Genomic DNA, 21,733 nt, shown 5'->3' on the forward strand with positions numbered 1-21,733 from the left:
ATGGCCTTAAACTAAAACGTTAACTCCTTGTGTGTAAGACAGGGTCTTCTATGACCTTGACCCAGCTCTTCCTGTAGTATACTTTGTGTGGTCCTAGCAATTCATGGGGTCTCAAAGAGTCAGACACGACTGAGCAACTGAACTGAACTGAACATGTTCTTATTGTTGCATATTCTCACATATCCTGTGGTATCCCCCTGTCTGGAATGTACCCGGTCTTTTCTTTCACTACTTGTTGGGCTCCCTTTCATCTTTCAGTTCCCTGTCTCAAACATTGTCTTTTCTGTAAAGCCTTCTTTACTCTTCAGTAAATATAAGCATTTCTTCCTTTGTCTTCACGTTACATCTTGTTCTGACTTCCTCTTTAACCTTATCGACTTTACCTTCAAATCCTAGAACCCAGGAAAGTGCCTGGCATGTCACAGTTAGATGTAGTTACCGTTAGTTGAGGAACTACTATGTGTTAAAGGCTGTGCTCAGACATACATTATCCCACTTAATTCTCAACAAAAATATGGCTCCAGATATCGCAGTATCCCTGTTTTACAGGCAAGGACACTATCAAGTAATTTCCCCAGTGTCACACAAGACAGGTAAATGGTGACATCAGGCTTTTATATTTTTGAAATTATGATTTCAAAGTAGATGCTTTTAACCTTCAAGTTTTCCCACATTAGTAAATAACTATTGAAAAAAGTTTTGATATATTTCAAATATATCATGACTGAATATAATCGGGAAGCTTTCTATGTTTGGAATATAGATATCTAAAATAGAACTTTCCTAATAGTGATCATGTCATCTCATCTCTTGAACTAGATAAGAAAATGTGGGCTGTACTTACGTATTTCTGTCTTTCATCAGGAAACAAACATAGAAAACATTTTCATTTTAGACATTTACATTCAATATGTGTTAATGTACATATATATGTGTATATATTAGAGAGAGGTAAATGTATGCATACTGTAGAAATATAAAAATTCTTTAGAAAGATAGAGTGTAGCTAAGAAAAGCCTTAAGTGAAATAATCAAAGAACTATTAATTGTTTAAGTAAGGGGAAAACTGCTGTAGTGTAGAAACAAGTGGAGACTTGAAGAATAGGTGGGATTCAAAGAAATTAAGTGGAATTTGAAATAAAAAGAAGTAGAAGGAAAAAGAATCCCTCATTGCAAATCTATCCAAGATAATAAAATAAATGAATTATGTTAATTCTTAAATAATTAAATCAACTGACATTTTTCTCATGAAAAATAATCATGAGCCTAAAGAAATAAGAGATAGAATTTAACTATTATTTCTAAGCTTGAAATATGTTAACTGTATTATTGGTTTCTATTTGTTCCATTGGAATAGAGTTTATCATTTGAAAATATCATTTTTTATTTCATGATAAATAGCATCTTTGAAAGTTGAACATTCAAGGGATAAAAAACAGAAGAAAGTTGATCATTGAGATCTTACTTTGACCAAAAGTGGAGAAATACAAAGAGATCTTAGTGTTTACTCTTTTTCTCTTAAAACAGCAAACTCATTATTACATTGGGTAAGAAACAAAAGAGAAAGAATGAGTCTTCAGATGAAATATCTGATGCAGAGCAGATGACACAGCATGCATTCAAAGAGGAAGACTCTCAAGTGAGTATAAAATTTTTTTCTGAGAAATGAAGCACTGGCAGATTTAGATAGCATAATATTGTTTTATGGATATTTATACTGTAGTTTAGTGGTAAAAGTACATTTTATTTTCATAGAAATTATATGACAAAACGTTATTACAGTATGGTCCTACAGTGTTAGACCTGGGAGGAAACTTACACATCTTCTTCAAACCCTCTCAGTTTTAAGATAATGAGACTGAAGCCCAAGAGAGTTTAAGTAACAATCCAAAGACCCTGGTGGCTTTTAGCATGGCGAGTATCTAGTGATATTATTACCCTGTACTTATAGAGCATTATTAAATGAATTTAATGATGGAGATACTAATTTTAAAAGTCAAATACAAATGATAAAGCAAATGGGTTGAATCATTCTTGGAGATAATTTCTTTGGTCTGCTTCTACTGAGGAAAAGATAAACAGGTATATTAAAAATCCCCTAAAGCAGACAACAATACTGTGCATTTTTCTTTTTTATTTTTTTAATAGCTGTATATTCAAAATAACCTTGTGAAGTTAAAAAAATATAGTGAAGGTCATAATAATTCAGGCCACCCTCTGCTCTCTAATAATTAAAGTACAACCCTAGGCCGTAGGGGTGGTGGCAGTTGTTGCATTATGGGGCCAGAAAGCCCCTGAATGGCCTTTCTTCTTCCTTATGCAGCTTCTTATCCAATGGGAGAGTAGTGGCTCAAGGCTCCTGGGCTGCTGCAAGAGTTGAGGTAAGGGCAGTGACTGAAGCTCCTGATATTATATGGCCTGGCTTTTTCTTCATATGTTATCCTTAACTTAGGCAAACTTATCATTATTCAATATGAGAAAATGTAGTTAAATTTTTACTAAAATAATGCTGGCCATTTTTCCATTATGTAATTACCAAACAATGAAATGGTAGAATAGGTTAACATGCATATTTCTTCCATGCCTTTCACAGTACTTAACTAGGTTGCTTCGACAAGTGTTTTGCTTTAACACGAAAATTTTAATGGAGAAGGAAAGAAATATTTTCTGGTAAACAATCATAAATCTGTATTATTGATATATTTAAATATATTAATATATAAATTATGTATAAATATCTAAAAGTAGTTTTCAACCACAGTGGATTGTCAAGATTTGAAGGTTTGAAAAGTAATTGAAGGTTTAGAGTGAAGTGAAAAATTTAAAAATATGGTTATGATATTTAATTTTTTACCTGATAGAGAATAATTCAGTAATCTAACTATATTTAGAGACTTAAATTATTTTTTAAGCCCCTATAGCACATTTTATTAGGTCTATGATAGGAAACAAATGGTATGTTATCATAATGAAATGTTTAGTCATTTAAGAACATAATGTTTCCGACCTCTTATGTAAAGTGCTGTTGATTGAAGCCTTTAAAACATTAAGGAAAAGTTAGAAAAAAGAAATTTGAAGAAATAGCTTGTCACTTTTAAGTTGTCCTTTGGAAAATACTATGGAGAAAAAGAAAGCCAAAGCAACCCACATTGGCCTAAAATATGGACATTCAAATTAGTTCTGTATTTTTAAGGTAGTGAAACTGTTCTGTAACAGAGAAAGCTAATTGGTAAGAGTAGCACCTTACTTCTCTTTGCTGAATATATATCTATATGCTGTAGTGGAATGTAAGTTTTGGTGAAATCAGTTTTCAAATTGCTCATAGACTGATAAAAATCTTCATAGAATGAGGGAGCAGTTTACAGTATGTGGCTCTCATTCCTTCTTGTAAAGAATTTCCTGAATGTGCATTTTTGTGAGTTAAAACGATTCTTTCAGGCCACTTGTTTACTACTTACTAAGGATTGTGTATGGCATTTCAAAGTACCTGACCTAAGTGATCAGAAAGGAAACTTTAATGTTGAAATCATCTATAGAATCTTCTAAAAGTGTACCAAATTATTACCAGACTTCATTATATAAACTATTTGTGCCTAATGAGATGTAACATTCATAATATATGTTATTGTTAGAATAATAAGTGTCCTGAATGGTTATTAAATTAAGATATTTTTCAGCGTTAAGAACTGATGCCTGTAATAGAATTCCAAACATTTCTTTAGCCTGGTATTAGAGATCCATAGACTTGTCTCTCCCAGGGAATAATAAATGTTTCATATCTTTTCCAAAAGAGGATTTGGGAGAATTGGGTTTCTATAAGTCCCTTGGGCTTCCTCAGTGGTTCAGTAAAGAATCCTCGTGTAGTGCAGGAGCCCCCAGGAGATACAGGTTCGATCCCTGGGTCAGGAAGATCCCCTGGAGAAGGAAATGGCAACCCACTCCAGTATTCTTGCCTGGGAAATTCCATGGATGAAGGAACCTGGCTGGCTACAGTCCGTGGGTTCACAAGAGTAGGACACGACTTAACAAGTAAAACAAAACAAAAGCCAGTATATTTCTTAGAGTGAACTCCCCAGCCTTCATGGGTGTCCTTGGTGGCTAAGATGGTAAAGAACCTTTCTGCAGTGCAGGTGACCCATGTTCAGTCCCTTCTATATAATTTTTGTATGCCACCTTCCTGCCTCCCATAGTGACAATTGTCACCTTGAGTTTTGAAAATATAAATATCTTCATGGCTAAGAGATGGTGACCCATTCTAATTGAAGCATGGAGTTTTCTACTACATTTGCCTGAGCTGTCTCACCACAGCAGTGCCTTTCTTTCTCTCAATATTCCACTACTTTCAAGAGAAGAGGCACTGCAGCCTTTCTGAATACAAGGAAGTTTGTCCCTACACTGCTGCACTGATTGAGTTTTGTTATGGCAATGGTAGCATGAAAGACCTACCACATTGAAGACATTGGCAGAAACCAAAAGGAGACCACATAGGTTATTCTGTTAGTTGCATTTTGGGGAAATGTTATGGGAGCCATTGAATACACAGAAGACTAGTAAAAGGAAGAAGGAATGTTGAGTAGTAGAACAGTTGACTGAGGTACCTCCATCCATGAGATTTTAGGGAGGTACACAAAATTAAACCTAAGTCCTTTGGGATTTTCAGGCAATTGTATAATTTGTTTTTTAGTGGGAACATCAAATATTAGATTTTTAGGGAGGTAAGTAAAGCCATGTGCATTTGATACTTGCTTTTAAATTATTTAGATTATTTTAAAATCATGTTACTACACAGAATACTTTCTGAAAAGCTTTCTTCCATTTTTATGATAGTGCTGTTATTTATTTCTAAGGGAAGCTAGTAAAGGCAGTAAAACAGTGGTTCCTCCTTCATTCACATTTAAGTTTTTAGTAGATTTCATACTTTGTTATTTTGTGTATCTCTTTTAAAACATTTTATGTTATTTGGTTTTTTTCTGTTTTAAACACAGGTTCATGGGCTTTGTGTCAAAGTTTTAATTTCTTTTAGTTTTACAACCCTGATATTAAACCAGTATTCATCTGATGACTTTCTAGGTTTGAAGCAAAAACTGTGCTAGTATTAATATTTTAAAATACATGCTTCCCAATCTGTAAAATAGTTAAATAAAAAGACCTTTTTATTGTTAACAAATTCAAAAGAAAACTAATAAAGGTATTATTGTTAATCATTCTTACTTGACATTTTAGGAAGTAAAACTAAAGATAACTAAAGATTGCAAATCTTTGGCAAAGCGAAAATTATTATCTTCCTTTAATTAAAAGTAAAAATGAGAAAAGATGAATGCAGAATACAGTTTTGAAATTTTAATGTACAAAACTGTGACATGACCCTTTAAAATAAATCATGATCCTTATCATTCATTACAGAAAAGAAGATCAAATCGACAAATTAAAAGGAAAAAATATGCAGAAGATGCAGAAGGGAAGCAATCTGAAGAAGAGATTAAAGGCTCTATGAAAATAAAAAAGAATTCAGCTCCTTTACCTGGCGAACAGCCTTTACAGTTATTTGTGGTAAGACAGATTTTGGGTTATATGACAGAAAACATTTTAAACCAATGTAAATTAAAAATCTTCATTATCTTTCCTCCTAAAACCTACATCAACTTTTCCTCCTAGGTTCCATATTATAGTTAATAGAACCATTAGTTATGTGGATCAGAAACCTAGGTATTTGTTCTCTCTTTTTTTATCTTTACTTCTTGGCATTCAATTTTTTGCCTTCTAAATATATTTTCCTGTGACTCCTCCAAACTCTGTTTTTTGTGGAGTGTTTCTAAATTGCAAGTCTAATTACAGTACTTTTCTTGAAAACTCCTCTAACGGTGTCCTAAATCAGAAACAAATGAAAATGCACTTTTTACAGCTTATAAAGCCTTTCGTATGGATTTTTTTGGCCCTATGTCCTTCCACTTCTCTCTAAACTCTCAGTCCTCTGGTTTGATGAACATAGTTGTCTCAGTGCCATATTTTGACACCTTTATGTCTTTACATATGCATTTTCCTCTTTGTAGAGTTCTTTTACTCTCCCTTATCTGGACTGTAACCCAGCTACTCATTTCCTTGCTGAATCATCTGACACCTTGAACAAGTACTAATCTTCTCTATGCCTGAGCTTTCTAATCTGCAGAATGTAAACTATTGAGAATAATGCATAAGAGATTAAAAATTCCAATATGTTTACTATGGTGGTGATGCCAGTGATGATGAGGACAGTAACAACAATTGATTTTTTTCATTTTGTATTTCTAACATTTAACATGGTCCCTGACATGTTAAATAAGTGTTTGTTGGATTTTAGTATATTTATAGACATACAGAGTGGCAACTGAAATGTTTTCAGAATGTATCATCATACTTTTTTTCCTCTTCCACATAGGAGAATCCAAGTGAAGAAGATGCTGCAATTGTGGACAAGATATTATCTTCTAGAACTATAAAAAAGGAAGTAGGTAGTGATACATCATTACATTCTATACTTTATATTCCATGGCCTGATTGTAAAACTCATAATTATTGAATCTTTTTCTTAGATATCACCTGGAGTGATGATTGATACAGAAGAATTTTTTGTAAAATACAAGAATTAGTAAGTATTTAAGTTAGAAAAATGATAGAAAGATATTTCAATATGAATTAATATTTTGAATATATTAAGTTAAATTATTTTTTATCTGTATTTTAAAATATTTGTTACTGCATGAACTTAAAAATCATTAAAAAGTGAATAGACTTTGAAAACTTTTCATGTTGAAATTGAGTAGCTTTTTTTCCCAGAAAACTACTTACTAACATCAAAATGCAGGAATATTTATAAATGATGCTTTTGGAAATAATAGACATTTTCCATCATATTATACTCTTAAACTTTTCAGATTATGTTCAACTTTTAGTATGCTTTGGTGAAAGAAAGTATTTTAAATAAAATTACATTGCTTTCAAAACAAGTTTGCTTTCTGGTCATGACAAAACTATTATAATGAAGAAATGAATGAAAAGTCACGTCTTTGTTATCCTTATTATTCAGTTTACCATTCTGTGTAGTGATCACAGTGGCTTTATTTTAGAAATTATATGAGAGTCTGTTGACATTAAATGCAATGATGAACAGCCTATTTAGAAAGTTGAAGATAATATTTTTAGAGGCCATGATTAAAAATAAATCTAAAAACAAAACATGACTTCTATATCATTCTAATATACTACTTTATAAAATTTTAGCTCTTATCTTCACTGTGAATGGGCCACAGAACAGCAGCTTCTGAAAGATAAAAGGATCCAGCAGAAAATCAAACGATTCAAATTGAGACAAGCACAAAGAGCACATTTTTTTGCAGACGTAAGAAGAAAAAGACTATTATGTGTTGAACTCCGAATACATGTCGTATTATGTATCAAAAACTTAAGTATTATTCATTTTAATTCTTAGGCTTCTACTTTTGATATTTGACTATAAATGATATCTACATATTTTCCCCCTAAATTTAGCTTGTGAGTGAAGTAGCTCAGTCATGTCCGACTCTTTGCGACCCCATAGACTGCAGCCTACCAGGCTCCTCTGTCCATGGGATTTTCCAGGCAAGAGTACTGGAGTGGGTTGCCATTTCCTTCTCCAGAGGATCTTCCCAACCCAGGGATCAAACCTGAGTCGCCGCATTGTAGGCAGATGCTTTACTGTCTGAGCCACCAGGGAAGCCCTAAACTTAGCTTGGAAAGTAGCTAAAACAGGAACACTAATAAATGAGAATGATAGCTATCTCCTATATTTTAAAGTTAACATTTATTTCAATACCTTTTAGAGTTGAATGTGAGTGTGTTAAAGTATTTTATCAGCACACTTATTCAAGTAATGGTGACATAGCAAATAAATGAAAAAGAAGATTTTTCAGTATGTAAGATACTGCATATTTTCTATATCAGCTTTGTGTATGCATGAACAGAACATCATTGGAAAAATTCATTAACCTTTCCAGGCCTTTTTAAAAAGTCAGATATCCTTTCCTGCTCTAAACTTTTTAATTTTTCTTTTAATAGACTTTTTTAGAGCAGTTTTAGATTCATCTAATTATTTTAACTTTTTATTTGAAGTTAGTACTGGATATTCCCACATATGTTTTAACTAGATTCCCTAAATGTTAACATTTTACCACATTTGCTTTCTCCTTCACATTAATTCTTCTGTCTCTGTGCACCTCTCTCCCTCTTTCTGCCTCTCTCTCCCATGTACATAATTTTTTTTCTAAACCATTTGATAATTCTCAATTTCAGTATTTTCTTGAAGCATTTTCCCATATTAATAATACAATTAACACAGACATGGTAATATTATCTCATCTATAGACCCGAATTCATATTTCACTAATTGTTCCACTAGTATTTTTATAGAAAAAAATTATTTTAAGTATGTTTATGCTTATTCTGATCCAAAGTCTAGTTCTGCAGTGCATAATACATTTAGTTGGCATGTCTCTTTTAATCAGTATTTTTTTGTTTTCCATCCCTTGGACTTTTTTCTTTTTAAAGAACTTAGGTGGTTTATTCTATAGTGTGTCCCTCAGTTGGGGTTGACTTGATGTTTCCTCAGCTTCAGGTCATGCATTTTTTAAAATGAACACTACAGAAATGATGCATCAGCATTCTCAGTGAATCATGTCAGGAGGTATATGACACCTATTTACGCAATTACTGGTAGTGTTAATTTTAATCACTAGATTATGTTAATATCTTATGGCAGATTTTTCCCCCTTGAAGCTATTTTTATTTTTTTGTAATTGTAAAGTCTACTTCAAAAATTTGTTGATTGAAATGACCTATCAATTTATGGATACTGGGAGGTCCTCAAAAATTTCTCATTTCTTCACTCTGGTAAATCTCTATTGAGCTGGTGGGGCTTACCAGGTGGCTCAGTGGTAAAGAATCCGCCTGCCAGTACAGGAGATACAGAAGATGCGGGCTCGATCCCTGGGTCAGAATGATCCCCTGGAGAAGGAAATGGCAACCCATTCCAGTATTCTTGCCTGGAGAATCCTTGGACAGAGGAGCCTGGTGGGCTACAGTCCACAGACATGACTTAGTGACTAAGCACACACAATGAGCAAAAGATTTTGGAAGTACTTAACTAATAATCTTTTAATTTTTCGTGAAGGTTAATTATTTTTAGTGTGCCTCAGGTACAAGATAAACTGGAGCTATGCAGATTTTCTTAAAGTCCTTTTTTACCATTCTGGTATTGGGAAGTGCGCTTTTATTACCAAGTGTGTCTTATACATGGACATGATAGTATTGATCAGGAATGGATTAAGATAATGAGAACTAAAGGCAGAGCCATGGAGTACTGTAACATTTAGCAGTTAAACAGAGGAAGAGATGCAGCAAAGATAACTGAGATGGGCTTTGGAAGTAAGGCTTTCAGGCATGATCAGGAATTAGCTAAGCAGACCAGAGAAGGAACAGCGATCTATTCAGAAGAGAGAAAAATAAGTATAAAAACATGAAGGTGTGACAGAACATGTAATCTGAAAAGCTTGTGGTTTTGTACTTTCGAAGCATAATATTTTGGGTATGGCTGTGTCAAGCAGTAAGAGATGAGCATAGAGGAAAATGTTTGAGCTTGTTTATTCCACAGAAACTAATGTGGGCTTGGTTCCCAAATAGGAGAGAGTCAGAAAAGAATTTGAAGCAAGGGAACAATATGTAAGATTTATATTTAAGAAAGAGTGGGAACATGAATCAAGATAATCAGTAGCAAACACCTGACGGTAGTGGAGGACAGAGGAGCCTGGTGTGCTACAGTCCGTTGGATTGCAAAAAGTCAATATGACTTAGCTACTGAACAAGTGTGAAAATAAAGGGAGACAAAACAGTAGTTAGTGACTGGTTAGAAAGTTACTTGTAAAGATCCAAATAAGAAGACATGAGGCAGTGAGAATGAGAAAGGAGGAACCAATTTGAGTTATAAACAAAATTAGAATCTGTGTGAATCAATGAGTTAAGGGAGGTGGGAGATGAAAGGAGAAAAAGAATCTAAGACGACTTCTCCATTGCTGGCTTGTGTAACTGGGAGTAGAGTGTGGCATGAAGTTAGTGCTGGGTTGGCCATTAGCCCAATTAGAAACTACAGGCAGAAGTACAGGTTGAAGTGTAAATGAATGCAGTTGAGTGTGAGGTCGCTCAGACAGTTTGCGTTTAGTTAGGTAAGGGGGTCTTGAGCACAAGAACCAGCACCAGATAGTGTTTGATACAAATGAGAGAGGAGTCTTCAGGTCAGGTGATTGGTCTTCAACTCTTGGACCTGGTTATTACTGAGGAAAGTAGCACAAGAAAGGTAAAGGAAAGCCTCTTTTCCAAGTAGGAAATTTTAAAGGATACACCTTCTAGAGTAACTTACTTGTCTGAGGTGCCTCATTTTTTCAGTGCTTTTTAGTTGAGTTTTTTTTTTATACATAACTTGGTGATTCATAGTACAAACAAATCATAGAAATTTTTTAGAAATTAAAATGGAAGTATTCCATTTTTTGAAATTCAGTTACAGTCAAACTGAAGTGTTTGTTCTATAGTGAATAGCTAGTAATAAATTTGTCATTATTTCACTTTTATTTTTCTACTTCTTTGTCAAATATCAATTAAGTTACTTTTAATTTTAGATGGAAGAAGAACCATTTAACCCAGACTACGTTGAAGTAGACAGAGTGTTAGAAGTCTCTTTTTGTGAAGATAAAGATACTGGCGAGGTAAATATTTGGTAGAAATACTTTCTGAGTAAGTAAGAAAAATCTAAAACCTTCCAGGTATTAAAACATTACTTTTTTAGAGGTAATGATCTAAAAACAGTAAACAAAGTTTCATAAGTTTTTACCAGTAAAGATTAATATATTTAAATTGTTTCTGGGGATTCTCAGTTTAAACTGTATCTTACTATTCTTTTTCAAATTAATCAAGTGAAAAAAACTTTCTTTTACAGCCTGTTATTTACTATTTAGTAAAGTGGTGCTCATTACCATATGAAGATAGTACTTGGGAACTAAAAGAAGATGTAGATCTTGCAAAAATAGAAGAGTTTGAGCAATTGCAAGCTTCCAGGCCTGACACGAGACATTTGGTAAGAATATGCCTTATCATCATGAAATCTTAGATTTCCTTAATCAAGAGGTATAGTGTAATTTTTGAATTTTGAATTTAGTCTGGTGTGCAATTAATACTGTATTTTTAAAATGACTACATAGTAAATAAAATTACTACATAGTATTTTATATATGTTAATTTAACTATTCCTCTAGTGGATACTCCAAGTTTTTTCTGTTCTAAACGGTGCTACATTGAAACATGGAACCCTTTATAAGTGAAATCAGAAGTATTAATATAATTGTTTGGTCAGAACATATGTACATTTAAAATTTTTGATAAGAAGGGACTTCCCTGGTGGTCCAATGGCTAGGACTCCATGCTCCCAATGAAGGGGCCCTGCATTCAGGGGCCTGGGTTTAATCCCTTGTTGGGAAACTAAGATCCCGCATACTGCAATGACTACAACAACAAAAAAGATCCCACATGCTGCTGCAGCTAAGACTGGTGCAGCCAAATAAAATTTTAAAAATATTTTTAAATTTTTTGATAAGTATTTCCTTTTAAATTTCCCTTCAGAAAAGTTTCAAGTACTTCTACTTAATCTTGAATTTACTCAGGTCATTTATAAAAATGTCAAGGGTATCCATTTCAGCTCTAAGCAGTGTTATTAATTCTCTGTCAAAGAAAAATCTTTAATATACCCACCTTTCCCTTGCTTTCTGTAAACCGGTTATTTCTTTATAACTGAATAGCTCTTCTACTTCCATAGTAGCTTTATTTTTAGAAAAACCTTTTGTATAGAATATTACTAAAGATCCACGTAAATTAAGTACACTGGTTTTTTATTGATTCATCCTTGTCTTTGCTTTAAAAAAAAAAACTGAATCAGTTATTGATTTTTCTAGTAAAGACTACAGAATTCTAGAAAGTTATATGGCAAGTTGTGTTATTTTAATAATTACCTTTTTTTTTTACTTAAAGCATAGGATTGTTACCATGTGAATCCAGTTTGCAGAACCAACCAAAAGAAATTCACAAAGAGATATACTATGATTTTAATTAAATATTTTGGCCAGTCCTCTTTCAAATGTAATTTGGGTATAGAAATTTCTTCACTAAAGAGGGATTTGGTATATGAAAAGACTAGAGGAGATCACTTTTCAATTAGAATCAGAATTAAGGAAGGCTGTTATGAAAAATGTGGAGATGTAAAATAAAAGAAGAAAGTTAATTGTTCCGTGGAAGAGACCATATTGTTTTTATAACAGTTTTTTTTCTGGTTGTCATTTTATTTTCTGGTCTTCTTAATCTGTCTCCCAATAATACCCATAGCTTATTACCAAGAGGATAGCAGCTCACCTCTTTTCCTTTTGTCTTCCAAGTGCCTTTTGTTGAACCAGGAAAGGAAAGTATTAAATAATTCAGGGAGGAGCAGTCTAAAGGATATTATGAAGAGGAAGAACTTTCTTTTTGGAGTGGGGTCCATATTTCAGTGGTAACCTGATCTCTAGCCTTATTAAGTAAGCTGTTTCTTAGATCAGTGGTTGTCCCTCAGAGGTGCTTATCAGTACCACTTTGGAACTTTTCAAAAATTAGAGGTGCCTAGTTTCTGTATCCTGGCTCCAGAATCAGAATATCTCTGAGTGGACCCCAGGTGTTAAAAGTCAATTTTGATGCACATGGTGGGAAGAGCCACTGCCTTAGATACATTTGTAGTCTTTGGTAATGTAGCCAATAGAACTAATCCCTTCAGTTAAAGTAAAATCAATTTGACAAAAGTGCTAGTTTATCAAAGTCAAGTAATATAGGAGGTAAGTGATTTTTTTTCTTTTTGCCAGTCTATTATTATTAAATAAAACAGTATATAAACATATTTTTGAACAAATGAAATTTGTTCCTAAACTAAGGAAATAGTGATTGGATTACTGAAAGGAAAATTATTAGAGAATATTATTTAATGTGGAAATTATTTTAAACAATAATTTTAAATACATTATAGTTAATTGTTTTAAAGTTCATTGGCTACTATTTAAGAAAATTTTTTTTTTTTTTTAGTAAACCCTGAATATTTCATATTTGGGTGCTATTGTAAGATAGTACTTTAAAAGTTTATTTATAGTTGTGTCTGCAATGTAGAATACAATTTTCTGTGTACTGATCTTATGCAGTATTGGTAAAATCACTTCTTAGTTTGTATTTTTTCTAGATTTCACAGGGTTTTCTGTATAGTCAAATCATATCTTCTGGAAATTGATAAAGTTTCACTTCTTCCTTTTTAATCTTGATGACTTTTATTTCTTTTTCTTGCTTGATTACTCCTATTACAACCTATAGTACAGTGTTGAACAGAAGTGATGAGAGTGGACATCCTTGCCTTTTCTGATTTTAGGGAGAATGTATTCATTTTTTAACCAGGACATATGATAGATGGCTTTTTCATAGATGCATCTTATTAAGTTGAGGAAATTTCCCTCTATTCAAAATTTAATTAGAGTTTATTTATTAGGAATAAATGCTGAAGTTTTCAAATCCCCTTTTTTACATCAGTCTGAGATTATCATAGGTTTTTTTAGCCTGATCAATACTGATTAATTTTCAGATTTAATCCACCTTCCATACCTGGGAAAAACCCCACTTGGTCATGCTGTATTAACCCTTTCATATGTTATTAGATTCCATTTGCTAAAATTTTGTTATGAATTTTTTATCCCTGTTTATGCAGGATATTGGTCTCTAGCTTTCTTGTAATTTGTCTAATTTCAATATCAGAGTTTCACAGAATGAGTTGAGACTATGCCTTCCTCTTCAGTTTTCTGGAAGAGTTTATGTAAAACTTATTTGGTCCTTAGATGTTTGTAAAATTTCATCATAATGCCATATAATGTTACCCTTCTGTGATTATTTTAAAAACAGTGTTTTTACCATGTATGAGATGTATGGAAAATTTAAAAGTCTGAAATACATCATTCGTTTGTTTTTCCACAAAGGATCGTCCTCCTCCTAATATTTGGAAAAAAATAGATCAATCCAGGGATTATAAAAATGGCAATCAACTCAGGGAATACCAACTGGAAGGACTCAACTGGCTCTTATTCAATTGGTATAATAGGTATGTAGTATGTATTAATAAAAAAAAAATTTGTGTGTGTTTTTAAAATGTGTTCCAAAATACATTAAATGAAATTGATACTAATGTTGCTACATTATTACTATCATGGAGTCTTCATTATTGAGAGAAAAATTGTGGTTACCTCTGAAAGATAATGTACATTATAATTCAGAATTTTGACTACAGTTGCTTCCCTTAAATATGTAGCAATCAGAATAGAAGAAAGTTGATATATTGATTCTTAATCAGATTTGAGATAGCTTTCTTAACATCATCAAACATCAACCATTATCAAATGTTTTTCAACTTACACTACTGTCTGCCAGTAATTGAATCTAGTTACTAAGGTGTGAGCAGTTTCATCTAAACAGTTAAATAAGTCTGTAATATACATCTTCAAGGAAGCAAATTTTCAGTAATTGTTAAGGAATAGAATACAAAATATAAGAACCTAGTAATGAATTACCCCCACTTATTATTAATTTTCCAAACTGTTTAAAAAACTTTTTGGCATATTTCAGTTCAGTTCAGTTCAGTCTCTCAGTCATGTCTGACTCTTTGCGACCCCATGAATCACAGCACGCCAGGGCTCCCTGTCCATCACCAACTCCCGGAGTTCACTCATATTATGTCACCTTTTTTTGGTGAGATGGAAAATTAATTGCAAAAGAAGTAAAAAATGGTATCTTGATTGATAAAAAGTCTGATTATGTATATAAAAGAGCAAATGAAGGTGCTGTTATTAGTAATGGTAGCAAAATTTTATGACACTTGTTCAGAATCATTCTTCTGTGTTTCTACTTGTCACATGATTCTTCTGTTTCACTAAGTAACAGTGAGTCATGAGTCCATGGCAATGGTGCATCCATCAACTCCCTCAGATGGAGTTAGGGGGATCTGTTATCCCACACAGTGCTCTTTCCCCTTGTTTATATTTTCTAAGTGTTATCATTTTTCCCAAGAGAATCTTCCTGGTAAAATAGTCAACAAAATTTTAATTGTCTTCTCTTATCAGTAACCTTTCTCAGTTGCTTGTTTTAAACTTACACTACCTTCCTGAAGCACTTTATCAGAACCCTACCCCCTCCACTCTCTATATATGACTGCTTCTTAGAGAAGTCTAGGACCAGTAGTTGAATTCATTCAGATTGTTGCCTGCCCTCACACCCAAGCCTAAAATTGTATCTCCATCCTTAGCCATTCATGCCTCTGTCCTCCTATCAGAAGTTAAATGGCGCCTCCCCAGAACCAAGACTGACACTACAACCTCAACTCTTGATAGGCATCGCATCCAGTCTTCAGAACCTCACTTCAATCACTTATCAGCCTTCTCTGTTATATCTTCAAACTATCCCATTAAGGCTAATGCCATCCCTTCAGTCTGTGAACAAATTTGGGTTTAACCTATATATAAAAATTTTAAAGGAAAGGATTAATCTTCTCTTAGCTCTGTTTTTCCTTCTAGCTACCTTGATCCTTCTTTGTAATTTCCAAGGTAGAGGTCTAGGAAGTATAGCTATCATGAACTCTTCCTGTTTTCTTATCTCCAATTCTCCTTAAATCTGTCGTTTGGGTTTTAATTCTGTATCATATCTGAAACTCTTAATTTTCTAATTCACAATGTTTTTTCAGCCTTAAATTGCTTTCTCTGCTGCATTGGATGGTAGTTCTAGTCCTTTTTTAAACTTTTCTCCCATTCTCACTTCCAGCAGCTTCCATAGCGTTAACACTCCAGCTCTCCAGTACCTCTGTAACTATTCCCTTCAGTAGTCTTTCCTGGTTCTGCTTCCTCTGCCTACCCTTTCAGTGTTTGTTGTTTTTTTTTCTTTCCCAATGTTTGATTTTTTGCTGTCTTCTCATATTACGTGTTTGTTCTGCCTAAGCCAAACTTTATACCACCCCGTGTCTTCACTTATCAGTAACATCTCTAAGGTGTTAATTCAAGCCCATGTTTGTTTGCTTCTTGCTTCCTTAATGTCTATCTCAGTGATATTTTAAACACAACAAATTCACAATTAACCTTATTATTTCCTGTTTCCTCCATATCAGACTTATTCTTCTGCATTTTACATCTTAGTTAAGAATAATACAACTTACTTAGTCACCCAAATTTAAATCTGACTGTCATCATACACTCCATATATCTGATTGATCATTACGTCCAGATCATTCTAACATGTAGTTAACTTTAGAATCAGTTTTCTCTTGATCCCTCCTACCTTAGTCCAAAGGTCCACTATTCTTTGCTCTATTATTTTGGTACTTTCCCAATTACTGTCCCAACTTCAAGTCACCTTACCTTCTAGTATTCCCATGGCACAAGAGTCGGCTTCAAGTACAAACCTAATCTCTTCAGGTTTCTTTAACAATGTTCAGTGACTCCCATTCTCAATAAAATGATGTCCATAACCTTTATTCATGACCCCTGCTTATCTTAGTAATATCCCTTTCTTTACCCTTCCCTCAAAATCATATTAAACTACTGTTGCTTCCCAGTTAATTGTATTCTTGACACTTGTACCCCTTTGCTCTGCCCTCTGGCAAAACCCTGCTCATTACTGACCTCCTCTCTGAAGGCAGTCTTACTTCTCTCTAGATGCAGTTAGATACTCACCTGAGCTTCCATAATGAACTTAACACTGATGATTCTTAATTGGCCATATATCACAATCATCTGTGCAGCTTATTTTAAAAACTTCAGTTGCTTTTATCCTACTTTGCACATTGAATCAGAATGTAAAGGAGAAGGCCATAGGTAATTGTTTCTTAGGCTGTTCCAGTACATAGCCAGAATTGAAAACCAGTTCTTTAATTTGTGCTTCTGTGATAGCACGTTGCATGATTATTTATTTATGTCTGCTTTTCTAATAGATACAAGCCCCTGGAAGGCAGAGAACATGTTCTTTATATATATATATCTCCTTGAGATAAGAAGGCATTTAATGAATGTTTCCTGAATAAATAACATTTAGTTTGCTTTGTTCTTGCCATATTGTTCTTTTAGAAACTCAAGTATCTAACAGGTGGTATCTTTATTTTGGAGCTACAAAAAAACTATAGTTTTCCCTTTGCAATACTATAATAAAATTATAATCTTTAACCAAATCTTCACTTCAGAAACTTTCACGTTTTTATAAATGCAAGTATTTTAACCTGATCGCTCTGCTTTTTTTATATTTATCTTTTAAAACATTGTAGTATACAGAAAACCCAAAATATACATGGGTAATATATTTGTTTATTTCAGACGAAACTGCATTTTAGCAGATGAAATGGGTCTTGGCAAAACCATTCAATCAATTACATTCCTCTACGAAATCCTTCTGACTGGTATAAGAGGACCTTTCCTGATTATTGCTCCACTTTCTACTATTGCAAACTGGGAGAGAGAATTTCGTACGTGGACTGATATTAATGTTGTGGTTTATCATGGGAGCCTGATTAGCAGACAAATGATACAGCAATATGAGATGTACTTCAGGGACTCACAGGTGTGTTATTGGTGATTTTGTTTGTTGTTTGAAAGGTCAGATTTTAAAAAGATAAGCATTACATATTAATTACTTTCAAATTTGTAATAGATTTTAATTGCCTCCTTAGATCTTAGTTTGATCTATTTATTCATCATATTTATTTTACAATAAATTTTAGTAGCTGAAGAAAGAAATGACAAAAGTAGGCAAGTTCACACTGTAGTTTACTGGAAGTATGCTGATTTATACAAACGTTACAAATTTGATTTTATACTTTTTAGCTAGAATAATTGTTTTATTGTTTTAAATATACATTAAATTTATTTTAAAAATAATAACTGTCTCTTTGATCATCTTCCACTTTTTTCCCTCCGTTTAAAAAATATACTTCTTCACTGACCACCATGGGTCTGAATGCCCATTGAGGTGAAACCATAGGTTGTCTTGTGTGTTCAGTGAATTTTGATGTTAGACATTTTGGGTTGTTTTGTGTATTGGTACACACATACCTCTGTATCTTTCCTCCCTCGCTTTGATGGTTTTCTTCTCCATATTCTAGTGGTAATTTTGACCACTTACTCTTTAGGAAGGGATACCTCTTTTTCTGCTAAATATACAGATCATAAAATTGAGATGACATTACATGAAAGAATTTCCTAGTAGAAGGTTAAGTTTAGAAAACATGAAATGCCAAGTTGCAGTTTTGAGTAGTAATTGGACTCTTCTTAGGTGAAACTTTTACTAAGAAATAAGAAACAGAGTTAACTGAAACACATTTCACACAAAATTGTGCTGTTTCATTAGAAAAGATTATGGCACTCTGCCTCAATATAGTACCTTAATATTTTCTTTTACTGATTCTTAACATTTTATAAGCATCATTATACATACGGCCAGGTCATGAGATATGATATAGGTTAAGGTAAGATAAAGTGCATAGCCTTTTACCTTTGCCTACCAGTTATAACTGATTTTCTACTTAGTTAAGGCTGAATATCAGTAAAATTAACTTTCTTCTACTTTAATGTTTGAAACAACTAGATTTCTATGAAATTAGGCATGTATGTAATCAGTTCTACTGAAAATTATCAACTTTGTATTTTTGGAGCCTATGACATCTTAAGTTGTTTGATTTCCTTCCATAGTGTTTTATTATTCTTAATTGCACATTTGTAGAATTTTAGAGCTGTATGACATCATTAAAACCATTTACTGTAGCTTTTTAAAGTATTTTTTAAATATTAGAAGTTTAAGATTTAATATGTATTTCATGAGTTTGGTATAAATGTGATAGCCAGAAAGCTGAAAGATTCCTGTTGTGTTATAAACTGAATAGTATGTATTAAATAGTATTTTATGGTAAATGTTATACATTTTAGAATATTGTGTGGAGGGTTTAAAATTTCAAGAGTTAAGGATGTCTCATGTAATGAGATAAATAGATCTATACTTTAAATATAGAAATAAGTTTCAGAGTTAACTCTTTCAAATATATATATTTTTTAAATTAAATGAACATTTAACTTTTGCTTTTTTCCAAATTATTAAATAATTTGAAATCACAGAAGTGGCAAAATTATGCTGTAATTTTCTGAATTGCGCTGGAAAAAGTAACAGATAATAACACTAATGTCTACAGACATTTATTGAGTATTTACCATGTGCCATGCATTATGCTCAACAGTTTACGTGTAGTATTTCATGTAATCTTTGTAATAGGTACCTTGTAAATAGGTGAGATCTTCCTCATTTACAAATGAGGAAGCTGAAGTAAAAAGAAGTGATACTGTTTTCCCTAAAATCATAGAGCAAAACTGGTATTAATAAACTCAAGTCAGACTCAAGAACCTTTGTTTTTAAACAGTACAATATCACTGGAACTGAGTGCATCGTATCCCGGGTTTTTAGAGCTGTATAGACTTATATTTTGTACCTATTCTAATATTCTGCTGGAGTTATTGTTCAGCTTAATGGCCAGCATATGCAATCAATATGAATTGTTCTAAAATTACTGTAATTTAAGTTGATAGGAATTGAAAATCTAAATCAGATCACATGATCTTTCTTAACCCTTAATTTCTCCTAATTATTTATAATTTTCAATGCCATTTAAACAGTCTCTTCACTTGGATTCTAGGACTTTATTCTGGTCCTGTATCACTTTCCTTTTGAAGCCCCTTTAAGTGATTCCTTCTTGTCTTATCTAAACTTGGGGGTGACCCAGAGCTCAGTCTTCTACTTTTTATATCCATACTCGTTTCATCAGAGATTTCATTCGGTCACACAACTTAATTACTATCTGTACTGCAGGAAACTCCCAAATCTATATCACCAATTCTAACCTCTTTCCTAAATGTGAGTCATATACAAATGCCTACTCAGTTACTCCACTTGAATATCTAATAAACATCTCAAACATAACATGTCCAAAACTGAAATCCTGCATTTCCTCATGGTAGTAAATGGCAACCCCAGCTTCTAGTTGTTTGATCCCAAAAGTTTAGTCAAAACTTGAATCCTCTCTTAAACTCACTCCATTCCTATCCGTTAGTAAATCCTGTTGGTTCCACCTTCAAATTAAATCCAGAATTGGCCTACATTGATGATGGAGGCCTCTAGATCTCATGGCCTCCAGTGATGATCTCTTGTTTGAATTACTACAACAGCCTCTTAACTGGTTTCTATGATCCTGTCCTTGGCCTTTTTCAGACTATTTTTTAGCAGAACAGCCAAATAATTCTTTTAAAATATGTCAAATCATGATACTTCTTGTCTCAAAACCCTCTAATAGCTTCTTGCTCAAAGTAAAAGCCAAGAGTCCTCACCACAGCTTTCAAGACCCTATACAGCCTCATCCCCTCCATTCACTGGATTTTAGTCACTGGATTTCTTGCTAATATTTGAATACTGCCAAAGATATTCCCATGTTATGGCATTCACATTCTCTGTTTCTACCTAAAATGCTTCCTGGTCCAGATCTCTAGATATCAACATACCTTCCTCCCTGATCTTCAGGACTTGGCTCAAACGTCACTTCTTAGTGATGGCCTCCCAGCCATTGTAAATAGAGTTGGAATGGTCACCTCCAAGGCCATACTTCCCATACACATCCCTGTGTTATCTGAGTCTGTGACCTTTATTACTTTCTAACATAATTTCTTTGATTTTGTTTTTTAATTTGGGGGTTTCTTTTTTCCTTAATGGCTATGTTCTGTATTTGAATAATTGGAACGTAAGTTCCACTTGGATAATTAGTTTTGTCTGTCTTGTTTACTGCTCTGTCTCGTGCAGCTAGAACAGAGTCTGGCACATAATCACCCAATAAACACTTGCTAACTAAATTACATGAGTGGCCAGTTTTTATATTTACTACTTATTTGCCATTATATGTGTGGAGTCATGGATATGAATAATAAAAATAAACACTGAAATTTATTTGGCTAGATTTTATAATAACCATTTCTTTTTTGACTTAACATTGTTAATAAGATTCTTAAAAATTATCAAATGTCTTATCAAGGAATACTTTTTTGGATATAATTAATTGTATCATTGTTTTGGGGAAATTTTTGACAACATTCTTGAAAACTACAATCTAATAGTTTTAATGCTAAGTTTCCTCATTTTAAGGAGTATCTCTGTATATATGAAAATTTCTATGGAAAATGTTTTATAGCAAATGTCATTAAGTGATTTGTGTGCTGCTTGATAGGAATTAAAAATTATAAATAGGACATTCTAGCAAATTATTACATTTGGTAATAAATTTCTAGGGGCGTATTATTCGAGGAGCTTACAGATTCCAAGCCATCATCACCACTTTTGAAATGATTCTTGGAGGCTGTGGAGAGCTTAATGCAATTGAATGGCGATGTGTAATTATTGATGAAGCACATAGGTTAAAAAATAAAAACTGTAAACTTCTAGAAGGTCTGAAACTCATGAATCTGGTAAGTGACTTAATGTCATTTTAATGACTTCCATTTCTTAGCTACATAGTAAAAAGAGCTAGTGCCAGAAACTTATTCCTTTTTTTAAATTTTAAAATACA

The 21,733-nt window shown here is 33.1% G+C and overlaps 1 protein-coding gene across 41 annotated transcripts in view; it reads left to right on the forward strand.

Moving 5' to 3' along the window:
- Positions 1-21,733, forward strand: part of CHD9 (chromodomain helicase DNA binding protein 9) — a 220,620-nt gene that overhangs the window by 140,561 nt on the left and 58,326 nt on the right. For 40 of the 41 annotated variants that reach the window (XM_060398313.1, XM_060398311.1, XM_060398335.1 and 37 more), the window contains 10 exons: positions 1,528-1,639; positions 5,404-5,550; positions 6,416-6,484; positions 6,570-6,625; positions 7,258-7,375; positions 10,680-10,766; positions 10,997-11,134; positions 14,088-14,209; positions 17,457-17,700; positions 21,456-21,632. In XM_060398313.1, coding sequence (XP_060254296.1) covers positions 1,528-1,639; positions 5,404-5,550; positions 6,416-6,484; positions 6,570-6,625; positions 7,258-7,375; positions 10,680-10,766; positions 10,997-11,134; positions 14,088-14,209; positions 17,457-17,700; positions 21,456-21,632 — 1,270 coding nt within the window. Of the gene's footprint in view, positions 1-1,527; positions 1,640-2,323; positions 2,382-5,403; positions 5,551-6,415; positions 6,485-6,569; positions 6,626-7,257; positions 7,376-10,679; positions 10,767-10,996; positions 11,135-14,087; positions 14,210-17,456; positions 17,701-21,455; positions 21,633-21,733 lie in introns of those variants that run through there. The other variant, XM_027977841.3, reaches the window with a different exon arrangement.

Source organism: Ovis aries, chromosome 14, assembly GCF_016772045.2.
Source record: "Ovis aries strain OAR_USU_Benz2616 breed Rambouillet chromosome 14, ARS-UI_Ramb_v3.0, whole genome shotgun sequence".
Lineage (NCBI taxonomy): Eukaryota > Metazoa > Chordata > Mammalia > Artiodactyla > Bovidae > Ovis > Ovis aries.